Below are 20743 nucleotides of genomic sequence, written 5' to 3'. Positions count from 1 at the left end.
CGGACGATAGGTGAGTATGGTATTTTTTTTATTTTTTTATATGGCAGCAGCATACGGGGGCATACACACTGGAGCGTCTTATGGGGGGCATATAATACAATGGTGGCGCAGGATGGGAGCAGCACATGACAGAACGGGGGCAGGATGGCAGCAGCACATGACAGAACGGGCGCAGGATGGCAGCAGCACATGACAGAACGGGCGCAGGATGGGAGCAGCACATGACAGGATGGGGATGCAGGATGGAGCAGCACATACCAGGATGGAGACCATATACCAATATAAATGCTCGCCACCTGGGCGTAGAACGGGTTCAATAGCATATATATATATATATATATATATATATATATATATATATATATATATATATATATATATATATATATATATATATATATATATATATATATATATATATATATATATATATATATATATATATATATATATACATATATACATACACATATACATACAGTGGGGCAAAAAAGTATTTAGTCAGTCAGCAATAGTGCAAGTTCCACCACTTAAAAAGATGAGAGGCGTCTGTAATTTACATCATATGTAGACCTCAACTATGGGAGACAAACTGAGAAAAAAAAATCCAGAAAATCACATTGTCTGTTTTTTAACAATTTATTTGCATATTATGGTGGAAAATAAGTATTTGGTCAGAAACAAAATCAAGATTTCTGGCTCTCACAGACCTGTAACTTCTTCTTTAAGAGTCTCCTCTTTCCTCCACTCATTACCTGTAGTAATGGCACCTGTTTAAACTTGTTATCAGTATAAAAAGACACCTGTGCACACCCTCAAACAGTCTGACTCCAAACTCCACTATGGTGAAGACCAAAGAGCTGTCAAAGGACACCAGAAACAAAATTGTAGCCCTGCACCAGGCTGGGAAGACTGAATCTGCAATAGCCAACCAGCTTGGAGTGAAGAAATCAACAGTGGGAGCAATAATTAGAAAATGGAAGACATACAAGACCACTGATAATCTCCCTCGATCTGGGGCTCCACGCAAAATCCCACCCCGTGGGGTCAGAATGATCACAAGAACGGTGAGCAAAAATCCCGGAACCACACGGGGGGACCTAGTGAATGAACTGCAGAGAGCTGGGACCAATGTAACAAGGCCTACCATAAGTAACACACTACGCCACCATGGACTCAGATCCTGCAGTGCCAGACGTGTCCCACTGCTTAAGCCAGTACATGTCCGGGCCCGTCTGAAGTTTGCTAGAGAGCATTTGGATGATCCAGAGGAGTTTTGGGAGAATGTCCTATGGTCTGATGAAACCAAACTGGAACTGTTTGGTAGAAACACAACTTGTCGTGTTTGGAGGAAAAAGAATACTGAGTTGCATCCATCAAACACCATATCTACTGTAAAGCATGGTGGTGGAAACATCATGCTTTGGGGCTGTTTCTCTGCAAAGGGGCCAGGACGACTGATCCGGGTACATGAAAGAATGAATGGGGCCATGTATCGTGAGATTTTGAGTGCAAACCTCCTTCCATCAGCAAGGGCATTGAAGATGAAACGTGGCTGGGTCTTTCAACATGACAATGATCCAAAGCACACCGCCAGGGCAACGAAGGAGTGGCTTCGTAAGAAGCATTTCAAGGTCCTGGAGTGGCGTAGCCAGTCTCCAGATCTCAACCCTATAGAAAACCTTTGGAGGGAGTTGAAAGTCCGTGTTGCCAAGCGAAAAGCCAAAAACATCACTGCTCTAGAGGAGATCTGCATGGAGGAATGGGCCAACATACCAACAACAGTGTGTGGCAACCTTGTGAAGACTTACAGAAAACGTTTGACCTCTGTCATTGCCAACAAAGGATATATTACAAAGTATTGAGATGAAATTTTGTTTCTGACTAAATACTTATTTTCCACCATAATATGCAAATAAAATGTTAAAAAAACAGACAATGTGATTTTCTGGATTTTTTTTTCTCAGTTTGTCTCCCATAGTTGAGGTCTACCTATGATGTAAATTACAGACGCCTCTCATCTTTTTAAGTGGTGGAACTTGCACTATTGCTGACTGACTAAATACTTTTTTGCCCCACTGTGTGTGTGTATGTGTGTATGTGTGTATATGTGTATGTGTGTATGTGTGTATATATATATATATATGTGTATGTGTGTGTATGTGTGTATGTGTGTGTATGTGTGTATGTGTGTGTATGTGTGTATGTGTGTGTATGTGTGTATGTGTGTGTATGTGTGTATGTGTGTGTATGTGTGTATGTGTGTGTATGTGTGTATGTGTGTGTATGTGTGTATGTGTGTGTATGTGTGTATGTGTGTGTATGTGTGTATGTGTGTATGTGTGTATGTGTGTATGTGTGTATGTGTGTATGTGTGTATATATATATATATATATATATATATATATATATATATATATATATATATATATATATATATATATATATATATATATATATATATATACGTTTTTTGGGGGGTTTTTTTTTTTACACATGGATCCCTTGTATAGCCGTATGTCGGTTTTGCAAGCCTGCGATAAAAACACGCAGTACGGATGCCATACGGATTACATACGGAGGATGCCATGCGCAAAAAACGCTGACACACCCTGCCTAAGGAGGAGCTACGGACCACAATTTTGGGGAATTATCAGCGAATTACGGCCGTAATATACGGACCGTATTTTCATACGCTGAGTGTGACGGCAGCCTAAGAGTCTTATTTTGGGAGCGAATTTTCAGAGAAATAGGTTTAGGGAGACGGGAGGCTGGACTAGTTGTAATATCAGCCCTTTTCAGGGTAGGTTACAGCAGTTCCTAGCACTTTTTGCCACGCAGGTCTGTGCCAGTGCCGTGCAAGTGTTTGTCACAGCATTTGGTGTAACCTAGCTCAGCCAATCCTTTTGGGCTAGTAGCATTGTCTGATAGTCATCTGAGTAGCCCGCCTGTGAAGCTAGCTACACCGCCTGTATATCTAAATATTTACTGCATCTAACCCAGTAAATCATTTTGGGCTTAGTAGCAGTGTCTGCACATCAGCGGAGTAGCCCGCCTGTGAAGCTAGCTACACCGCCTGTGTATCTAAATTTTTACTGCATCTAACCCAGTAAATCCATATGGGCCTAGTACCACAGTTTGGCCATCCGGTTCTGCTCGGTTTTCACCCATCGGTTTTTGTGCCAACAACTACAGATACAGAGTTGCCAATTATTTAAGCACCAAAATGAGTGGCAAAAGGCCTGCTGCTGGTGGAAAGGGGAATAGGCATGATGGAAAGGGAAAAAAAAAAAAGGTTGTGTCCGTGGGGTAGGTGGTAAAGCAACAGTAACATCTGCAGAAGAAAGACCATCTTCCAGCCAAAGTAAGATGTCTACTTCTTTTCGTGGACAATATGATATGATCCCTTTCTTACGACCATCGCTACAAGCATCGTCAAAAATTTCAGATGAGGCACAAAAACAGCAGGTGCTTGAACGGATATCAAGTGCTCGTTCAAGTGGGTTCTTCTCGATGTCAACTTCAACATCACAACTACTCCAGTCCTCAGAGTTGTCACCCCAATCGCACTTGCTTCCTCACAGCTCCCAAGTCTCCAGCCGCCCGTCTGAGCATGGGGTAACACAGATGGTTGAGTCTGCAGAGCTGTTTACTCATACAGTAGCCTGGGAATCAGTGGTCTGCTCCAGAGCTTCTGTGAATCCAGATAAGGAAATAATCTGCACTGACGCCCAGAATCTTTGTGAGTCGGATCCAGGCCCAGATGAAGAAGGTTCTGTACTGTAACTCCTGTTGGTGGAGACAATGAGGAAGATGATGATGAGACAGATACCTGATTGAAACGAAAACTTTCGGTCAGGGCAGGAAGAGGTTGGATCAGAGGACAATGGGTGTGAGAACACACAGGATGATGATGACGAGGTTGGAGACCCCACTTACTGTCAACCCACAGTACGCCAGTCCATGAGGTCAGCAGAGGAGGTGGAGGAGGATGCTAGTGATGAGTCTGATGACGAGGTTAGGTTGCACCTTCCTGGACAGAGAAGGAGTACTGGAAGCACGTCCAACAACTGCATCCTCAACTCCAACTGTGCCACTGAGCAGAAGTCATGGTGGCTCTTCAGGTCGAACGGGCTCTAAGCCTTGCATAGCCTGGGCATTTTTTGACATCGCAAAGGATGACCCAACTCATTTTGTCTGTAAGATTTGTCACCAAAATCTCAGTAGAGGCCAAAAAATGACTAGCTTGAGTACTTCATGCATGAACTGTCACATGGATATGAGGCATAAGTTGCAGTGGGAAGCTCACTGTGCTACAATGCGGCCTAGTCAACCACTGTCTGCCCCATCAAGTGCATCCGCATCCTCTTCATCCTCTGTGACTGTGGGGACAGCAGTCGCACATGGTTTTGGTCGCAGACCTTCCACCTCTTTACCCGCAACAGCCAGTGTGATTGGCAGGTCGTCAGGACATTTGCTAGTGGAAACACTTGCTGGTGTTGAGCGCTCTCTGACATCGACACCACATTTTGATCAAGGCAACATAACATCTCCGCCTGCACCACAGACACTTGGACGAGTAGACATGGACAGGGGCGTTACATGTCGGTGACTGGGCACTGGGTAACTATGGTGACATAAGGAGAAGGGGCTGCTGTCCAAGTCTTGCTATCCCCATGAGTTGCTCGTCGATCCTCTGTATCTAGAAGTTCCTCCACTGCTTCTGCCTCCTCAACCTCCCCTCGGTCCTCCACCTGCACACAAAGCCTGACTGGTAATGCCACCCGTGTTCTAACTGCGCAGAAGGAATCCTGCCACACCTCCTTACTGTGCTGTCACCAGGGCTCAATGGCATCAGGCGGTGTTTACAGTCAAATGTCTTGGAAATGTGAGTCACACAGCTGAGGAGTTGTGGTCAGCTCTGAAGACATAGTTCCATCAATGGTTGTCTGTTATGAACAGGTAATTCAGAACCACAATGGACATTGAAGTTCAGAGCACACAAAGTGACCTGACAATTACCAAAAAACATAGGACGAGCTCTGAGACATGGGAACTCTGCTGACCGCAATCCCTAATCCTATCCAACCACACTAGAGGTAGCCGTGGAGCGCTCCTGACCAGACCTATGCGCCTCGAGCACAGCCTGAGAAACTAGCTAGCCCTGAAGATAGAAAAATAAGCCTACCTTGCCTCAGAGAGATACCCCAAAGGAAAAGGCAGCCCCCCACATATAATGACTGTGAGTTGAGATGAAAATACAAACGCAGAGATGAAATAGATTTAGCAAAGTGAGGCCCGACTTACTGAACAGACCGAGGATAGGAAAGATTGCTTTGCGTTCAACACAAAACCCTACAAACAACCACGCAGAGGGGGCAAAAAGACCCTCCGCACCGATTAACGGTACGGAGGTGCTCCCTCTGCGTCCCAGAGCTACCAGCAAGCAAGAAAAACCAATAAAGCAAGCTGGACAGAAAAAATAGCAAACAAAAATAACACAAGCAAAACTTAGCTTATGCAGAGCAGACAGGCCACAGGAACGATCCAGGAGGAAGCAAGACCAATACTAGAACATTGACTGGAGGCCAGGAGCAAAGCACTAGGTGGAGTTAAATAGAGCAGCACCTAACGACTTCACCACATCACCTGAGGAAGGAAACTCAGAAGCCGCAGTACCACTCACATCCACCAACGGAAGCTCATAGACCGAATCAGCCGAAGTACCACTTGTGACCACAGGAGGGAGCTCTGCCACAGAATTCACAACAGTTGTCTCCACTCAACCTGCAGCCAGGGAAGGCAGTGTGCGACAATGCTGCAACCTGGGTGCGGCCCTTCGCCCGGGCAATGTCACACACATGCCTTGTATGGCTCACGTTTTGAACCTGGTTGTCCAGCAATTTTTATTCAACTATCCCGAACTAGATGGGCTTCTGCAGTCTGCAGAGGGCACGGTCGCTGTGTGCTCACTTCCGCCATTCGCATCCCGCAGCTCAACGACTTGCATCTCTACAGAAGTCATTGGGCCTGCCAGTTCACCAACTGAAATGCGATGTGCCCACACAGTGGAATTCAACTCTGCACATGTTGCAGTGACTGTGGCAGCAGCGACGAGCCCTGGTGCAATACGTTATGACGTATAGCCTGGGCCAGCGAGATCCAAAGGTGGGGCAAATCTCGCTACAGGAGTGGTCTCAGATCAGGGACCTATGCACAATTCTGCACAGTTTTGAAATAGCGACAAAGATGTTTAGTGCTGATGATGCCATTATCAGCATGACTATTCTGGTGAGTTAAGGTACCTTCACACTCAGCGACGCTGCAGCGATACCGACAACGATGTCGATCGCTGCAGCGTCGCTGTGTGGTCGCTGGAGAGCTGTCACACAGACAGCTCTCCAGCGACCAACTATGCCGGTAATTACCCTGGTTACCATCGTAAAAGTAAAAAAAACAAACACTACCTACTTACATTCCGGTGTCTGTCCCCCGGCGCTCTGCTTCCTGCACTGACTGAGCACAGCGGCCGGAAAGCACAGCGGTGACGTCACCGCTGTGCTTTCCGGCTGGCCGACGCTCACAGCCACTGCAGGAAGCAGAGCGAAATAAAGTGCTGGACTTTCTGCAGCGACCAACGACATCACAGCAGGATCCTGATCGCTGCTGGGTGTCAAACTGAACGATATCGCTAGCCAGGATGCTGCAACGTCACGGATCGCTAGCGATATCGTTCAGTGTGAAGGTACCTTTACATACTGAAGCACACCTTAAACAGTATTTGGAGTCAGGTGGTGGAACAAGGGGAGGAGGAGGAACAGGAGCCTTCGTATGCGGAAGGGATAATATCTCCAAGGTCCAGACGTTCGGCAGCACCAAGGTGGCTGGCATTGGAGGCTGGGGGAGAGGGATTACCGAGGGCGCATGGTAGCAGCCAAACTGTTGAGGAAGGTGCAGGAGGTGAGGAAGAAGTGGAGGACGAACTGGCGCTGGGCATGGAAGACTCATCAGATGAGGGAGACCTTTATCAAATTTCTGTTGTGCGAGGTTGGGGGGAGAGGGCAGAGGAAGGAATCATGATTCTCACCTCGCCGCCATCAAGACAACAATGACTTGGTCTTCCTGGATGCACAAGACGCATGAGTGCCTTCTTGCTGTACTACCTGCAACATGACCCTCGGATTACAGCTGCAACATGACCCTCGGATTGTCAGAATATGAAGTAATGTTGACTACTGGGTTGCCACACTCTTAGATCCCCAGTACAAAAGTAAATTTGGCAAAATAATTCCTGCCATAGAAAGGGATTCACGCATGCAGGAGTATCAGCAGAGACTGTTAGGCTACGTTCACATTAGCGTTGTGCGCCGCTGCGTCGGCGACGCAACGCACAACGCACGCAAAAACGCACGCAAAAACGCTGCGTTTTGCGACGCCTGCGTCGTTTTTTGCCGAAATTTGGACGCAAGAAAAATGCAACTTGTTGCGTTTTCTTGGTCCGACGCTTGCGGCAAAAGAGACGCATGCGTCGCACAACGCAACAAACAAAAACGCATGCGTCCCCCATGTTAAATATAGGGGCGCATGACGCATGCGTCGCCGCTGCGTCGCCCGACGCAAACCCGACGCAAACTAGCATAACGCTAGTGTGAACGTAGCCTTACAGAATCTTACATCTGCTTTTCCACAAAACACCAATGGTGCACGTAGTGAATCTCTGAGTTCTAACTTGCCAACCGTGAGACTATTGAGTCATCACTCAAACCATAACAGTAACATCGTATCTGGTGGTAACAGCAATTTTTTCCAATCGTTTTAAGATTTTTTTAGACCATCCTTTGCAAGGCAACAGGAGACAAGAAGTCTGATGCACAGCTAGAGAGGATGGTACAAGAGTATCTCCAAGTTAACATCGATGCCATGACTGTGGAAATGGACCCTTGCTCATTTTGGTCTTCCAATCTTGAAACATGGCCTGAGCTCGCCACTCTAGCCTTGGAGATCTTGTCGTGCCCCGCAGCCAGCGTTCTCTCTGAACGGGTGTTCAGCGCTGCTGGTGGTGTGCTGACAGATAAGCGCAGATAAGCGCACGTGGCTGTCCAGTGTCAATGTAGACAGACTAACATTCATCAAGATGAACAAATCCTGGATCCGCAAGGACTTTTCTACCCCTGTGTAATCTTGGGGAGACTAAAAGCTTGATGATTTTTGAAAATCACCTCACCAACCGGTTTAAAAAACTCTGGCATCAATTTTGCCACTTAAGTGGCGTCTGTGGTCGAATTTTTGGAAAAAAATGGAGACTTTATCGAGTTCCCTTGCTGTGTTTTACATGACGTTGCCATCGTCAATTGCAGGTGGGTGGGGTCGTCTGCAGAGCTGTTTACTCATACTATGGCCTGGGATTCAGAGGTCTGCTCCAAAGCTTCAGTGTCTGCTAGTCAGCAGAGTAGCCCACCCACCCACCGCCTGTTTACCTAAGTACTATTTTTTTACCTGCATCTGGGCTATCCTTTGGAAATCCTCTGGATCCTCTGGAAATTCTTTTTGGGCCTAGTAGCAATTTCTGCTACTCAGCAGAGTACCCAACCCATGAAGCAAACTACACCGCCTGTTTACCTAAGTACTATTTTTTAATGGCATCTAGCCCTGGAAATCCTTTTGGGCCTAGTAGAATTTTGTGCTACTCAGCAGAGTACCCCACCCATGAAGCAAGCTACACCGCCGTCTTCCTTTCTCAATCTAACCCCTCGGCTCTGGGGTGTCCATTCTCCCTCCAGCTCTCTCCTTCTCACAGGTGGACTACCGCATGTATTCACACTGTGGCGAATCTTTTGGGCCCAGGCATAAGAAGTCGTTGAGGTAATGGATAATATTTGCCGCCTTAGGCTAGGTTCAGATTGCGTTAGTGCAATCCGTTTAGCGCCTAGCGCTAGCGGATTGCGCTAACGCAATGTGTTAAAAGGGGTCGCGTTAAACGTCCCCGCTCTCGCAGATCTCTGATCTGCGAGAGCGGGGAACGGACCTCAGGCGTGCCGCGGACGCTGCTTGCCACAAAACACCGGCACATCGCTAGCGCGTGCCGAACATGGCACGCGCTAGTGATTCGCGTCCCCATTGCTGTGAATGGGAGCGCTAACGGATGCGTTGCATGGCGTTAATTTCTGTTGTGAATTCTGTGGTCAAGCTCCCTCCTGTGGTCATGAGTGGTACTTCGGCTGGTTCTGTCTATGAGCTTCCTCTGGTGGATGTGAGTGGGGCTGCGGCTTCTGAGTTTCCTTCCTCAGGTGATGTGGTGAAGTCGTTAGGTGCTGCTCTATTTAACTCCACTTAGTTTTTTGTTCTTTGCCTCCAGTCAATGTTCCAGTATTGGTCTTGCTCTCTCCTGGATCGTTCTTGTGGCCTGTCTGCCCTGCATAAGCTAAGTTTTGCTTGTGTTACTTTTGTTTGCTATATTTTCTGTCCAGCTTGCTATATTGTTTTTTCTTGCTTGCTGGAAGCTCTGAGACGCAGAGGGAGCACCTCCGTACCGTTAGTCGGTGCGGAGGGTCTTTTTGCGCCCTCTACGTGGTTGTTTGTAGGTTTTTGTGTTGACCGCAAAGCGATCTTTCCTATCCTCGGTCTATTCAGTAAGTCGGGCCTCACTTTGCTAAAATCTATTTCATCTCTGTGTTTGTATATTCATCTTTACTCACAGTCATTATATGTGGGGGGCTGCCTTTTCCTTTGGGGAATTTCTCTGAGGCAAGGTAGGCTTATTTTTCTATCTTCAGGGCTAGCTAGTTTCTCAGGCTGTGCCCGAGGCGCCTAGGTCTGGTCAGGAGCGCTCCACGGCTACCTCTAGTGTGGTATGATAGGATTAGGGATTGCGGTCAGCAGAGTTCCCACGTCTCAGAGCTCGTCCTATGTTATTAGTAACTATCAGGTCACTTTGTGTGCTCTTAACCACTAGGTCCATTGTGGTTCTGAATCACCAGTTCATAACAAATTTCGCCGTGCAACGCTGTCCGTTAGCGCGGTCCCATTAACTCAATGTGAACCTAGCCTTAGAAACATCCATGACGACCCATTCGAGGAAGCAACTAAACGCCTCAAATAGCGAGCAGGATATGGAGCACCCCATGGGCAAACAGCGATCTATGTAGAATGCTCCTTCACAGAAGCAGCCCAATGGGAGGACACTATTCTGAGGCACAGGTAGTAACCTGAACGCCCCCTTAATGTCTGTTTTGGCCATTAGGGTGCCCCTTCCCAACTTCTTGACCCGCCTGATTGCCTCGTCAAAGCAGGTACAGTACATAGTACTGTACTTGGTTCCGCGTCGATGTTGTCGTTTACTGACCTGCCCCTTGGATATGACAAATGGTGGATTAGTCTGAATGTATTGTGTTCCTTTTTTGGCACAACTCCCAATGGGGGGGGTACCACTACGTCTTCTAAGGAAAGTGTTTTGAATGGACCCGCCGCCATTCTACCTAAAGATATTTATTTTTTAATTTTTTTTGTCACGACGTCTGGGTGTTGGTAAGGCGATTTTAGATTTTTACTCCAGCCTTTCATGATTTTAGAAGGGCATGACATGCCTATATCTGTCTCCTCCTCCTTTTACTCTTCCACCTCTTTTTTTTTTTGCCTGACTATATGTAGTTGTGACTTTTCCATGTGTTTGTTGTGTCTTCTGAGCAGTTTGACAGCTTTTGAACACCTTTTAAGGTGTTTTCTATGTGTTTCTATGTGTTTCTATGTGTTTCTATGTGTTTCTGTTCGCCTGCCATTGGCTTCAATGGGGTTCGTCGAACGTTCAACTAACATTCGTCGAACACGCTCCAGTTTGACAAACCAAACCTAACTCAAACACTGGGAGGGGGGGGGTGTCTCAACACTACTAATGATTAGTGATGAGCAAATATACTCGTTACTCGAGATTTCCTGAGCACCCTATGGCTATTAGCCAGCTTGATTACATGTGGGGATTCCCTAGCAACCAGGCAACCCCCACTTGTACTTCGCCTGGCTGATAGCTGTAAATCATTCAGCTGAGGCAATGAAAACTAAATTTCCGAGCACAAATAAATACTCGGAGGACACCCAAGCTGTCCCTCTAAACTTTCATCTCAAACAAGGAGAAGACTGATCAGAGATTTAGCCAAGAGGCCCATGATCACTCTGGATGAACTGCAGAGATCTACAGCTGAGGTGGGACAGTCTGTCCATAGGACAACAATCAGTCATACACTGCACAAATCTGGCCTTTATGGAAGAGTGGCAAGAAGAAAGCCATTTCTAAAAGATATCCAGAAAAAGTGTCGTTTAAAGTTTGCAACAAGCCACCTGGGAGACACACCAAACATGTGGAAGAATGTGCTCTGGTCAGATGAAACCAAAATCAAACTTTTGGGCAACAATGCCAAACGATATGTTTGGCATAAAGGCAAGACAGCTCATCACCCTGAACACACCATCCCCACTGTCATGGTTGGGGCCTGCTTTTCTTCAGCAAGGACAGGGAAGATGGTTAAAATTGATGGGAAGAAGGATGGAGCCAAATACAGGACCATTCTCGAAGAAAACCTGTTGGAGTCTGCAAAAGACCCGAGACTGGGACGGAGATTTGTCTTCCAGCAAGACAATGATCCCAAACATAAAGCAAAAACTACAATGGAATGGTTCACAACTAAACATATCCAGGTGTTAGAATGGCCAAGTCAAAGTCCAGACCTCAATCCAATCGAGAATCTGTGGAAAGAGCTGAAAACTGCTGTTCATGATCTCCATCAAACCTCACTGAGCTCAAGCAAGGAAGAATGGGCAAGAATTTCAATCTCTCGATGTACAAAACTGATAGAGACATACCCCCAAGCGAATTGCAGCTGTAATCACAGTAAAAGGTGGCGCAGCAAAGTGTTAAAGTTAAAGGGGCCAAATAATATGCACGCCCCACTTTTCAGTTTTTGAGTTTTCACGTTGTTGTTGTTTTTATATTTGAAGCATGATATGTGGGAAAAGATTGAAAAGTTCCAGGGAGCCAAATACTTTGGCAAGGCACTGTATATAGACTAATACGGCATACCATCTCCCCAAGTCTGCCAGTGTAAGAGCTGATGGTTCAAAGCAATTAGCTGATAACAATCGCATATAGGAAATGCAGAATGTGGCATATGGAATAGGTTTACCATGACTTCCAAAATCCCCTATATGCTTTATATAACGGTTACTCGAAAGATGGTTTGGCCAATCCGTCACACAGTGGCATTTTGATCGCTACGACGGCACGATCCGTGACGCTCCAGCATCGTAACAATATCGCTCCAGCGTCGTAGACTGCTGTCACACTTTGCAATGTACAACGCTGTAGCGATAATTTCATGATGTATGTGCGATGTAGAAGCCATTGGTTACTATGCGCACATCGTATACAATATCGTACACACCTTTGTTACACCATGCGATCATGCCGCCACAGCGGGACACTAGACGACGAAAGAAAGTTTCAAATGATCTGCTACGACGTACGATTCTCAGCGGGGTCCCTGATCGCAGGAGAGTGTCAGACACTGCGAGATCGTAACTATATCGCTGGAACATCACGAATCGTGCCGTCGTAGCGATAAAAATGCCACTGTGTGACGGTACCCAGGTAAGGGGTAAGGTTTCTCCTTGTGGAGAGTGACATACCAGCTCTGGCTTGTCATGGTAAGGAGGCTTATTCACCGTGCAATTCTCCTCTGGGAAATTCAATATGCAAATTGCCTTTTCAGAGAAAGAGGACTTGAACTCTATAGTGCCACCTGATGGAAGTAGCGACCCTACAAGTCACAATCAACCCTGGTTCGAACTGTTACTTCCACAGAAATTTAGAAAGGGATTACCTCAGCCTGTCTGTATTGATATTGCTTTGTTGGCGAGATCCACTTGGAAACAGACATTCTTTCAGGTTGTTTTTGTTGGCTAGATCAACTGCCCTGTGTTGGACCTGCAGTGGCATGCGGTTAAAAGTAAAGGTCACATCAAACTTCATTCCTTGACAAAATAGCTGCACAAGTCTAATAAAATAAAGAAAAGTCATCAGTGATATTTCACATACAAGTCATTTGATTTAGTCCATGTTCACAGAATATTCGGCATATATTTCTTATAAGCTATTAACCTTTTAATGGCCAGAGGAATGGTGAAAAAATGCCAAGCCAATTTAAAGGCAAGACCTCCTTCTGTGCTTAGTGTGCATTACATGTCTTACGTCATCCATTCAGTGTCCCCGGCATTGTGGTCCTGTGCAAATGAATTTCTCTCCTTTGTCAAGGGCAGAGCAAAGTACTGAAGTGCACATGAGCCTGAAAATGTCAAACAGACCCAGCACATGCGCTGTAGTACTTTGCGCTGCCCTAGTCAGGGAAGAAAAATATGCCTGTGCCAGAGCGCGATGCTGGGGAGACTGTGTGGATGACGCAGAACACCTCATTCACACGAAGCACAGAGGGAGGACGGCATTGCAAGAAGGGAGGCGCTGGATAAAGACTGCTACGCCCATCGTACCTGACCGCACTGTAGGTGGGTATAATAAGAGGTGTTTTTCTTTTGTTGCAGACTGGATAGGGCGCATATATACAGCATATTAGAATATCCCATATGAGGCAAGACTAGTACCTTTCAACTCTGATATTCAGCAATCCTGGTGACACTCTCCCTGGGTTTTTCAGGCTAGGGTCAATTTTCTTCTGGCATTGCATCATGCAGTCACAACAGTGTAACATACACCCTTAGAATTCCATTCCACTTGCTCGTTCTAGTGGCTATCACGTGACCAATCAGATGCGATTTGCTTACTTGCGGTCACATACCTTCTTTTCCTGCTTCTCTCAATGTTTATTCATATCTATTTATGGAGACCTTTACTTGCATTGAGCGAGGCCAGGTACAGTCTAGTCAGCATGTGACCACATGTATGCAAATCACATGCTTACAGTCACTCCCAATTCTACCCCATCAACAGCACTGGAGAATCCGCACAGTGCGCAGTGCATGCGATGTGAGGGTTCACAAGTCTGCAGTCACAGAGAGACAGCAGACTTGTAGTTTTAGACCAGACAACCCCTTTAATAGAAACATTGCTACTCTTGTCCACAAGCTATGCCTGTTATTGTAGGTTAGACTCTTTCTAGTCCTGGATAACAACAACCTTAAAGGGGCACTCCTCCGATCAAAGTTTTTGTCCTCGCACTATATTGCAATCATTATACGACACTGTGTACTTACAATTGCTCGCTTTGCCTTTCTACCCAGTTAATTGTTCTGTTTTCTCTGCTCTATGTAGCAACACTATCTTGTTCCTGCATTTTTAATACCCCTTTTCAACTTCTGACTCCGCCACAGACTTTTGCAGTGACTCATGACTTGTGCAGGCAAAATGTACCTCCTGTTTATTCTTAGAGCTTAGAAGGATTCAGATAGTCAGTTTATAATGACGGGATATCACAGACCTAATGGAAAACATAGGAATTATCTGGATAGAAAGGCAAAGTGGGCAACTGTAAGTACACTGTGCCATATGATGACTACAATATATTAAAAATGACAATTTTGATGGTAGTGTTTTTTTTTAAATAAAGGTAACGATACGTTAAACTAACCAGTTCAACTTTCTGATTTTAGGTCTCCATTTGGACTTCACATATATCATATGTTGCAATGAAAAAGTATGTGCCTACCTACAAAGACCCCCATTACATAATTGATACTCTGACTTACTTTTAAGACTGACATTTTCCCAATCTTAAATAACTTAAGACATCTTATAACATTTGAACACTTACTTCAAAGAAAATCCAAGTCTGACTTTTTCCAGCTCAACACCATGCACATAACCCTTGTAGCTGATTTTATGGGAAAATTGACGTTCATCAGACATCGTTACAAAAAGGTGATCTCCCTTTAATACTGAAGGCCGGTTTTCAGCTACACCTGGCACCTGCGCCGATAATAGAAAAGAAGCATATAATACTGCTCTGGTGTGTACAGAATGTCAAAAGTTTGGACTCCGCTATTCGTGCAATGGTTCTCCATGTTTTTAGAATGTACATGTTAGATTTAGAATGTATCATGTTATAGATTCAGACTGAAGGCAGCAAAACAGAGAAACACATGTGAAACAAATCAAAATGTGTTAAATAGAACCTAATACCTAATTCATGCTGCCCAAACCATGATTTAGAGACTCACGACACGATTGTACCAAGGTATACTTTTCTTTGAAGAACTCCAGTGTTTCAGCGAATATATACTAAAAAGATCCGGCTAAGAACCGTACCAAGAGAGGAGACAAGTTTGGAATCGCCAAACTCTGGGACTTGTCACTTCTCTACCTACAGTCCTCAGTCAGTATTTCAAACTAGAATTTCTATGATATGCTGTGTGGAGACAACCATGCAAGTGCTTCACAGAAAAACATGCCAGGTTCAGATTCGTGCTGCTCATGATTTGGGTAGAATTAATCAAGTGATTGGTTTTAAAAGTAACCTTAGATTCCTCAAACCTTAGTACCCTCCTTTCAATCTGATGACAGCTTGGCTGGCATTTTCTAAAGCAGTCTCAAGAAGTTACCTGAAATGGCTATTAATCAGGGCTGCTTCTGCCCACAAGATCTTTCCTCAAGCGGCAGTCTGAAGTATCTTCCAGGGGGTGGCAATTTTCTGCCTCCCCGGAGTGGAACTTGGCCAGTTCTCCAAACTGGTTGTTACACAGACAGCCAGCATACTCCTGCATTCTGCTTTCAGACACAAATTCAATTGAGTAAATGACTACTAGTACTGGACAAGCAGAGCAGTTCTAATCGTCTCCTCTAGCAGACGAACAGTGATGTGATAAGGACACCATCACATTGCTGAGAGAACAGACAAAACGTGAGCACTACTGGAGAGGGTGCAAAGGTAGGTTCCCACACCATACATATTGATAAAGAGAACCCGGTACTCAACTTAAGTTTGTGTGATGCACTCAAATTTATTTGTAGTACCAGCAAACGTTCAGTCATATAGACCTTCATCAGTTACATACTGGCGCAAGAGAGTGATTAGTGGAAGTCTGTGGTAAGTCCGTTACCGCGTCATCTGTTTAATCAAAGTTATATGGCCATCAAGTCGGAAACCGGGAGATCGCATATAGATGCGGTGTCCACCACTTGTCCACACCACTATCCACACAGACAAGCGGTGGACACCACGTCTATATAAGAGTACTGTCTCCTGCTAAGAAGCATGGATCTCCCTGCACTACTTATTACATATACCTAGCTTTTCTTTTAACCCACTATTACTCAGCCACCATGCTTACCTATGCCCTCAGTTTTTGCTCCATTAATCCTCATGCTCATTTGCTATCCCCAAACCCCAGCACCCACTAACCAAATAATCATCTCTCCTTCCCTCTTACCTCACCACTTGACCTCATCTGCAGTCCTGCTCCTCAACCTCATCTCTCCTACTACAGCATAAAACAAGCTGACCACTCCTTCTCCCACCTGCTCTCTCTTGCTATGCTTCTCCTCACTGCAGGCGACATACCTCTCAATCCTGGACCCCCACAGCTGATACTTCCCATTGATTCCCCCTCTTATTGCTCTCAACCTAATACAACTTACCAAAATTTTTCCTATATAAAACCTGTGCTCTTGATGCCTCCTCTCTGCAGCACTCTGGAACGCCTGCTCCGTCTGCAATAAGCTCCATGTGATTCACTACCTGCTTATCTTGCAATCTTTCCTTCCTGAGCCTCACTGAAACATAACTGACAACTTCTGATACAGTAAGGGTATGTGCACACGTCAGGATTTCTTGCAGAAATTTTCCTGGCAAAAACCGGATATTTCTGCCAGAAATCCGCATGCATTTTTTTCCACGTTTTTGACGCGTTTTTTTTGTGCGTTTTTCCCCAAATGCATAGAATAGTGGGAAAAAAACGCAGAAAATCCGCAAAATTAATGAACATGCTGCTTTTTATACCACAATGCATTTTTTTCGCGGAAAAAAACGCATCATGTGCACAAAACATGCAGAATGCATTCTAAATGATAGGATGCATAATGTATGCGTTTTTATTGAGATTTTATAGCGTTTTTACCGTGAAAAAAAAGTGAAAAAACCTGAACGTGTGCACATAGCCTAACCCATGCTGCGCTATGATACGATGGCCTGCACTTCAACCACACTCCTCGTCCTGGCAACAAACATGGTGGAGGAGTGGGTCTTCTCTTTTCTACCAACTGCACCCTTAACCCAATCCCTCCTCTCCCCTCCCTTGTTTTGAAGTCCACTCTGTCCACATCTACTCTCCCTCCAATCTCCAAGTGGCCGTCATATAGCGACCTCCAGGCCGGACCACTGCCTTTATTGACCAGTTCTCCACCTGGCTTCTTCACTTTCTCTCCACTGACATTCCCACCATCATCATGGGTGACCAACATTCCTAGTGACTCCCTCCAGTCAGCAGCCTCCAATCTCCTGTCACTTACATCATCTTTTGGACTTAATCAGTAGTCTTCCTCAGCCACCCACATAGATAACATACATTAGACCTGATGTTCACCAGTCTCTGCTCCCTTTTTAACTTCACAACCTCCCCTCTCCCTCTGACCACCATCAACTCACTTTCTCATCCCTGTTCTCCTCACCTGTCACCCATGTCCAGCAACTAGAGCACTCCCACAGAAGCCTCACATATCTAAGCACCCACTGACTAAATTCTATCACGGATATCCTTATCTTCATTCCACGACACAGAGCCACTGCTTTCTACAATGCCACTCTTGCAACAGCTATTAACACAGTCGCCCCTCTTGTGCATGGGAAAGTGTGACGAATCAACAGACAACCCTGGCACAATAACATCACTAAAAAGCTTTGTCAAAGTGTCCAGGGTTGCTGAGCAGCATTGGTAGAAAACATATTTGCAAGAGGACATCACTGCTGTTTGAAACGCTGACATGTGCCACTAACAGCCACCGGTGAAATCGCGATCCACCCGCGGCTGTTAACCTGTTAAATGCTGCTGTCAAACTGACAGCGGCAGTTAACACGCATTTCTGGCAAGCACGCTGGAAATCCCACCCATCGGCACAAGTGTCACATGACCGCGGGGTGCCAATGGGTTGACATGACAACCAAAAGTCTCCAGCAGACCTCTATGGTTGTCACTGCCGGATTGCTATGAGCGCCGCCTGGTGGTTGGCGCTCATAGCAAGTCAGCAATTCTGCTATGTACAGGCGACTTGATCATCGCCTGTATGTAGCAGAGCCGATCGAGTTATGGAAGTTTATGGCAGTTTCTAGTCTCCCATGGAGACTATTGAAATATGGCAAAAGTAAAAAAAAAAACATGTTTTTAAAAATGTTAAAAAATATAAAAGAAAAAGTTCAAATCACCCCCTTTTGCTCCATTCAAAAAAACAAACAAAAAAAAAAAAAAACCCACACATTTGGTATCGCCGTGTTCAGAATCACCCGATCTATCAATATGAAAAATTAATCCGATCGCTAAACAGCATAGCGAGAAAAAAGTCAAAACGCTAGAGTTACTTTTTTTGGTCACTGCAACAATGTGTTAAAATGCAATAACGGGCGATCAAAAGATCTTTAAAAACGACAGCTTGGCATGCAAAAAATAAGCCCTCACCCAACCTGAGATCACAAAAAAAATGGAGATGCTAGGGCTATCGGAATATGGCACAATTTTTTATTTTTTGGGGACAAACTGTGGTATTTTTTTTTTTTTTCACCAAATGGATAAAAAGGAACCTAGACATGTGTGGTGTCTATGAACTTGTAATGACCTGGAGAATCATAATGGCAGATCAGTTTTAGCGTTTAGTGAACATGGTAAAAAAGCAAAACAAAAATCAATTGTGGAATTGCGCTTTTTTTGCAATTTCACCACACTTGGATTTTTTTTTCAGTTTTTCCAGTACACGATATGATAAAGCCAACAGGGTCATTCAGAAGTACTACTTTTCCAGCAAAAAACAAGCCCTCATACGGCCGTATTGACCAAAAAATAAAAAGTTATGGCTCTGGGAAGAAGGGGGAGCAAAAAAAAGAAAACCCCTCCGGTCATGAAGGGGTTAACTTGCTCTTCGCTAACCTATAATCGGGTTTCCATCCTCATCGTTCCACTGATCCTGCCATGACCAAAATTATTAATGACTTACTTACAGCTAAAGCTAACAGATGATGATCTATACCGCCTTCTTCTTGACCGGTTCTCTACCTTCTACACAGTTAACCACTGCCTCCTACTACAGATTCACCCTTCCCTTGGTGTCAAAGGCCTTGCCCTATACTGTATCTCCTCCTACCTTTCCAACCACATATTTAGTATCTCCCAAACTACCTCCCCATCCCGGCCTCGCTCTCTGTTGGAGTCCCTCAAGACTCTGACCTAGGACACCAACTGTTCTCCATCTGTACCCTTGGCCTAGGACAGCTCAAAGTACCATGGCTTCCACTACCAGCTCTACACTGATGACACTCAGATCTACCTCTCTGCAGTCCAGAATCCCAGAATCCCAGTAAGTCTATCTAGTAAGTCTATAGGCAAGTTTAGGACCTGGTATAAGAGAGATGCCGTAAAGTGGCTACCAGGTACACATAAAATTAGCCATTTTTATGCGCTAAACGCTCTCATTTTTCATATTTCTAGTGCAGTAATGCAGTTCAATTTTCGTGTTTCATATTTGCATGTTTTAGCGCTGCAGTGTGCTGCCTTATTTACTTGACAAACTACCAATACTGACCTACAAAGCCATCCATAACTGGTCTCCTCCTTATATCGCCAAACTAATCTCTCGATATCTTCCCTCACACAATCTTTGGTCCTCCCAAGACCTCCTTCTCTGCTCCACACTTATTTGTTCCTCATTCAATCACCTCCAAGACTTCTCCCAAATATAATCAATCCTCTGGAATGCTGTGCCCCAAAACGTATGATTATCCACTACATTTGAATTATTCAGACAGAACTTGAAATCCCACCTCAAGAAAGCTTACAGCCTGCCATGACCTTGCTGCCTCCTCACCAATACTGGAGCTGCTGCAACCCCCAACCTACTGTCTCTTTCCCCACCATCCTGTAGAATGTAATCCTGCAAGAGTAGGGACCTCTTTCCTCTGTACCAGATTGAGATTGTTAGTTAGATTACTGTAAGCGATATCTGTATTTTGCATGTAACTCATTCTCATGTACAGCACCATTGAATCAATGGTGCTAAATAATAATTAAGAGAAAACACCTATAAAAATGTAGCTGGGTGTAAATGTTTACTTATGATACAGACCAAGTCTAAGGCTGGTGTCACACTTGCAACTGCAAAGCAAGAAACTCGCGCCTGAATACCCAGCACTGCCACCGTCACTCAGGACCGGAGTGTGCAGCTGCATGTATTTCTATGCAGCTGAACGCTCCGGTCTGAACCGCCGGCGGCAGTGCCGGATATTGAGGAGAGAGACTTGCGGAAGTTTCTCGCATTGCAGTTGCAAGTGTGACACTGAACCATACTTGAACCACAGTATTGATTAGGCCACAGTCCAATAATGGGTGTTAAGGACATAGTGCCTGAGAGTTTATAGGCTCATGTAATACATGTCTACTTGGAGGTGTTGACCCAACATTTCAGTATTAAGCCTTGTACTGCGTTCATGTACCAACGGCAGTTCTCGTGCTGTATTTCTATAGCATTGTTGGTTCTGGTGTTGTATTC

The 20743-nt window shown here is 45.1% G+C and overlaps 1 protein-coding gene across 1 annotated transcript in view; it reads right to left on the bottom strand.

Moving 5' to 3' along the window:
• The window catches only part of MOV10 (Mov10 RNA helicase), a 154875-nt gene that overhangs the window by 50530 nt on the left and 83602 nt on the right, over positions 1 to 20743 (bottom strand). The window contains exons 9-10 of the mRNA XM_069761738.1: positions 14811 to 14965; positions 12870 to 13043 (exon numbers count right to left, since the gene is read on the bottom strand). Coding sequence (XP_069617839.1) covers positions 12870 to 13043; positions 14811 to 14965 — 329 coding nt within the window. The remainder of the gene's footprint in view (positions 1 to 12869; positions 13044 to 14810; positions 14966 to 20743) is intronic.

This window comes from Ranitomeya imitator, chromosome 3 (assembly GCF_032444005.1).
Source record: "Ranitomeya imitator isolate aRanImi1 chromosome 3, aRanImi1.pri, whole genome shotgun sequence".
Taxonomy (NCBI): Eukaryota; Metazoa; Chordata; class Amphibia; order Anura; family Dendrobatidae; genus Ranitomeya; species Ranitomeya imitator.
The sequence above is the reverse complement of the archived record's forward strand: the minus strand, read 5'-3'. Positions and strand labels throughout refer to the sequence as shown.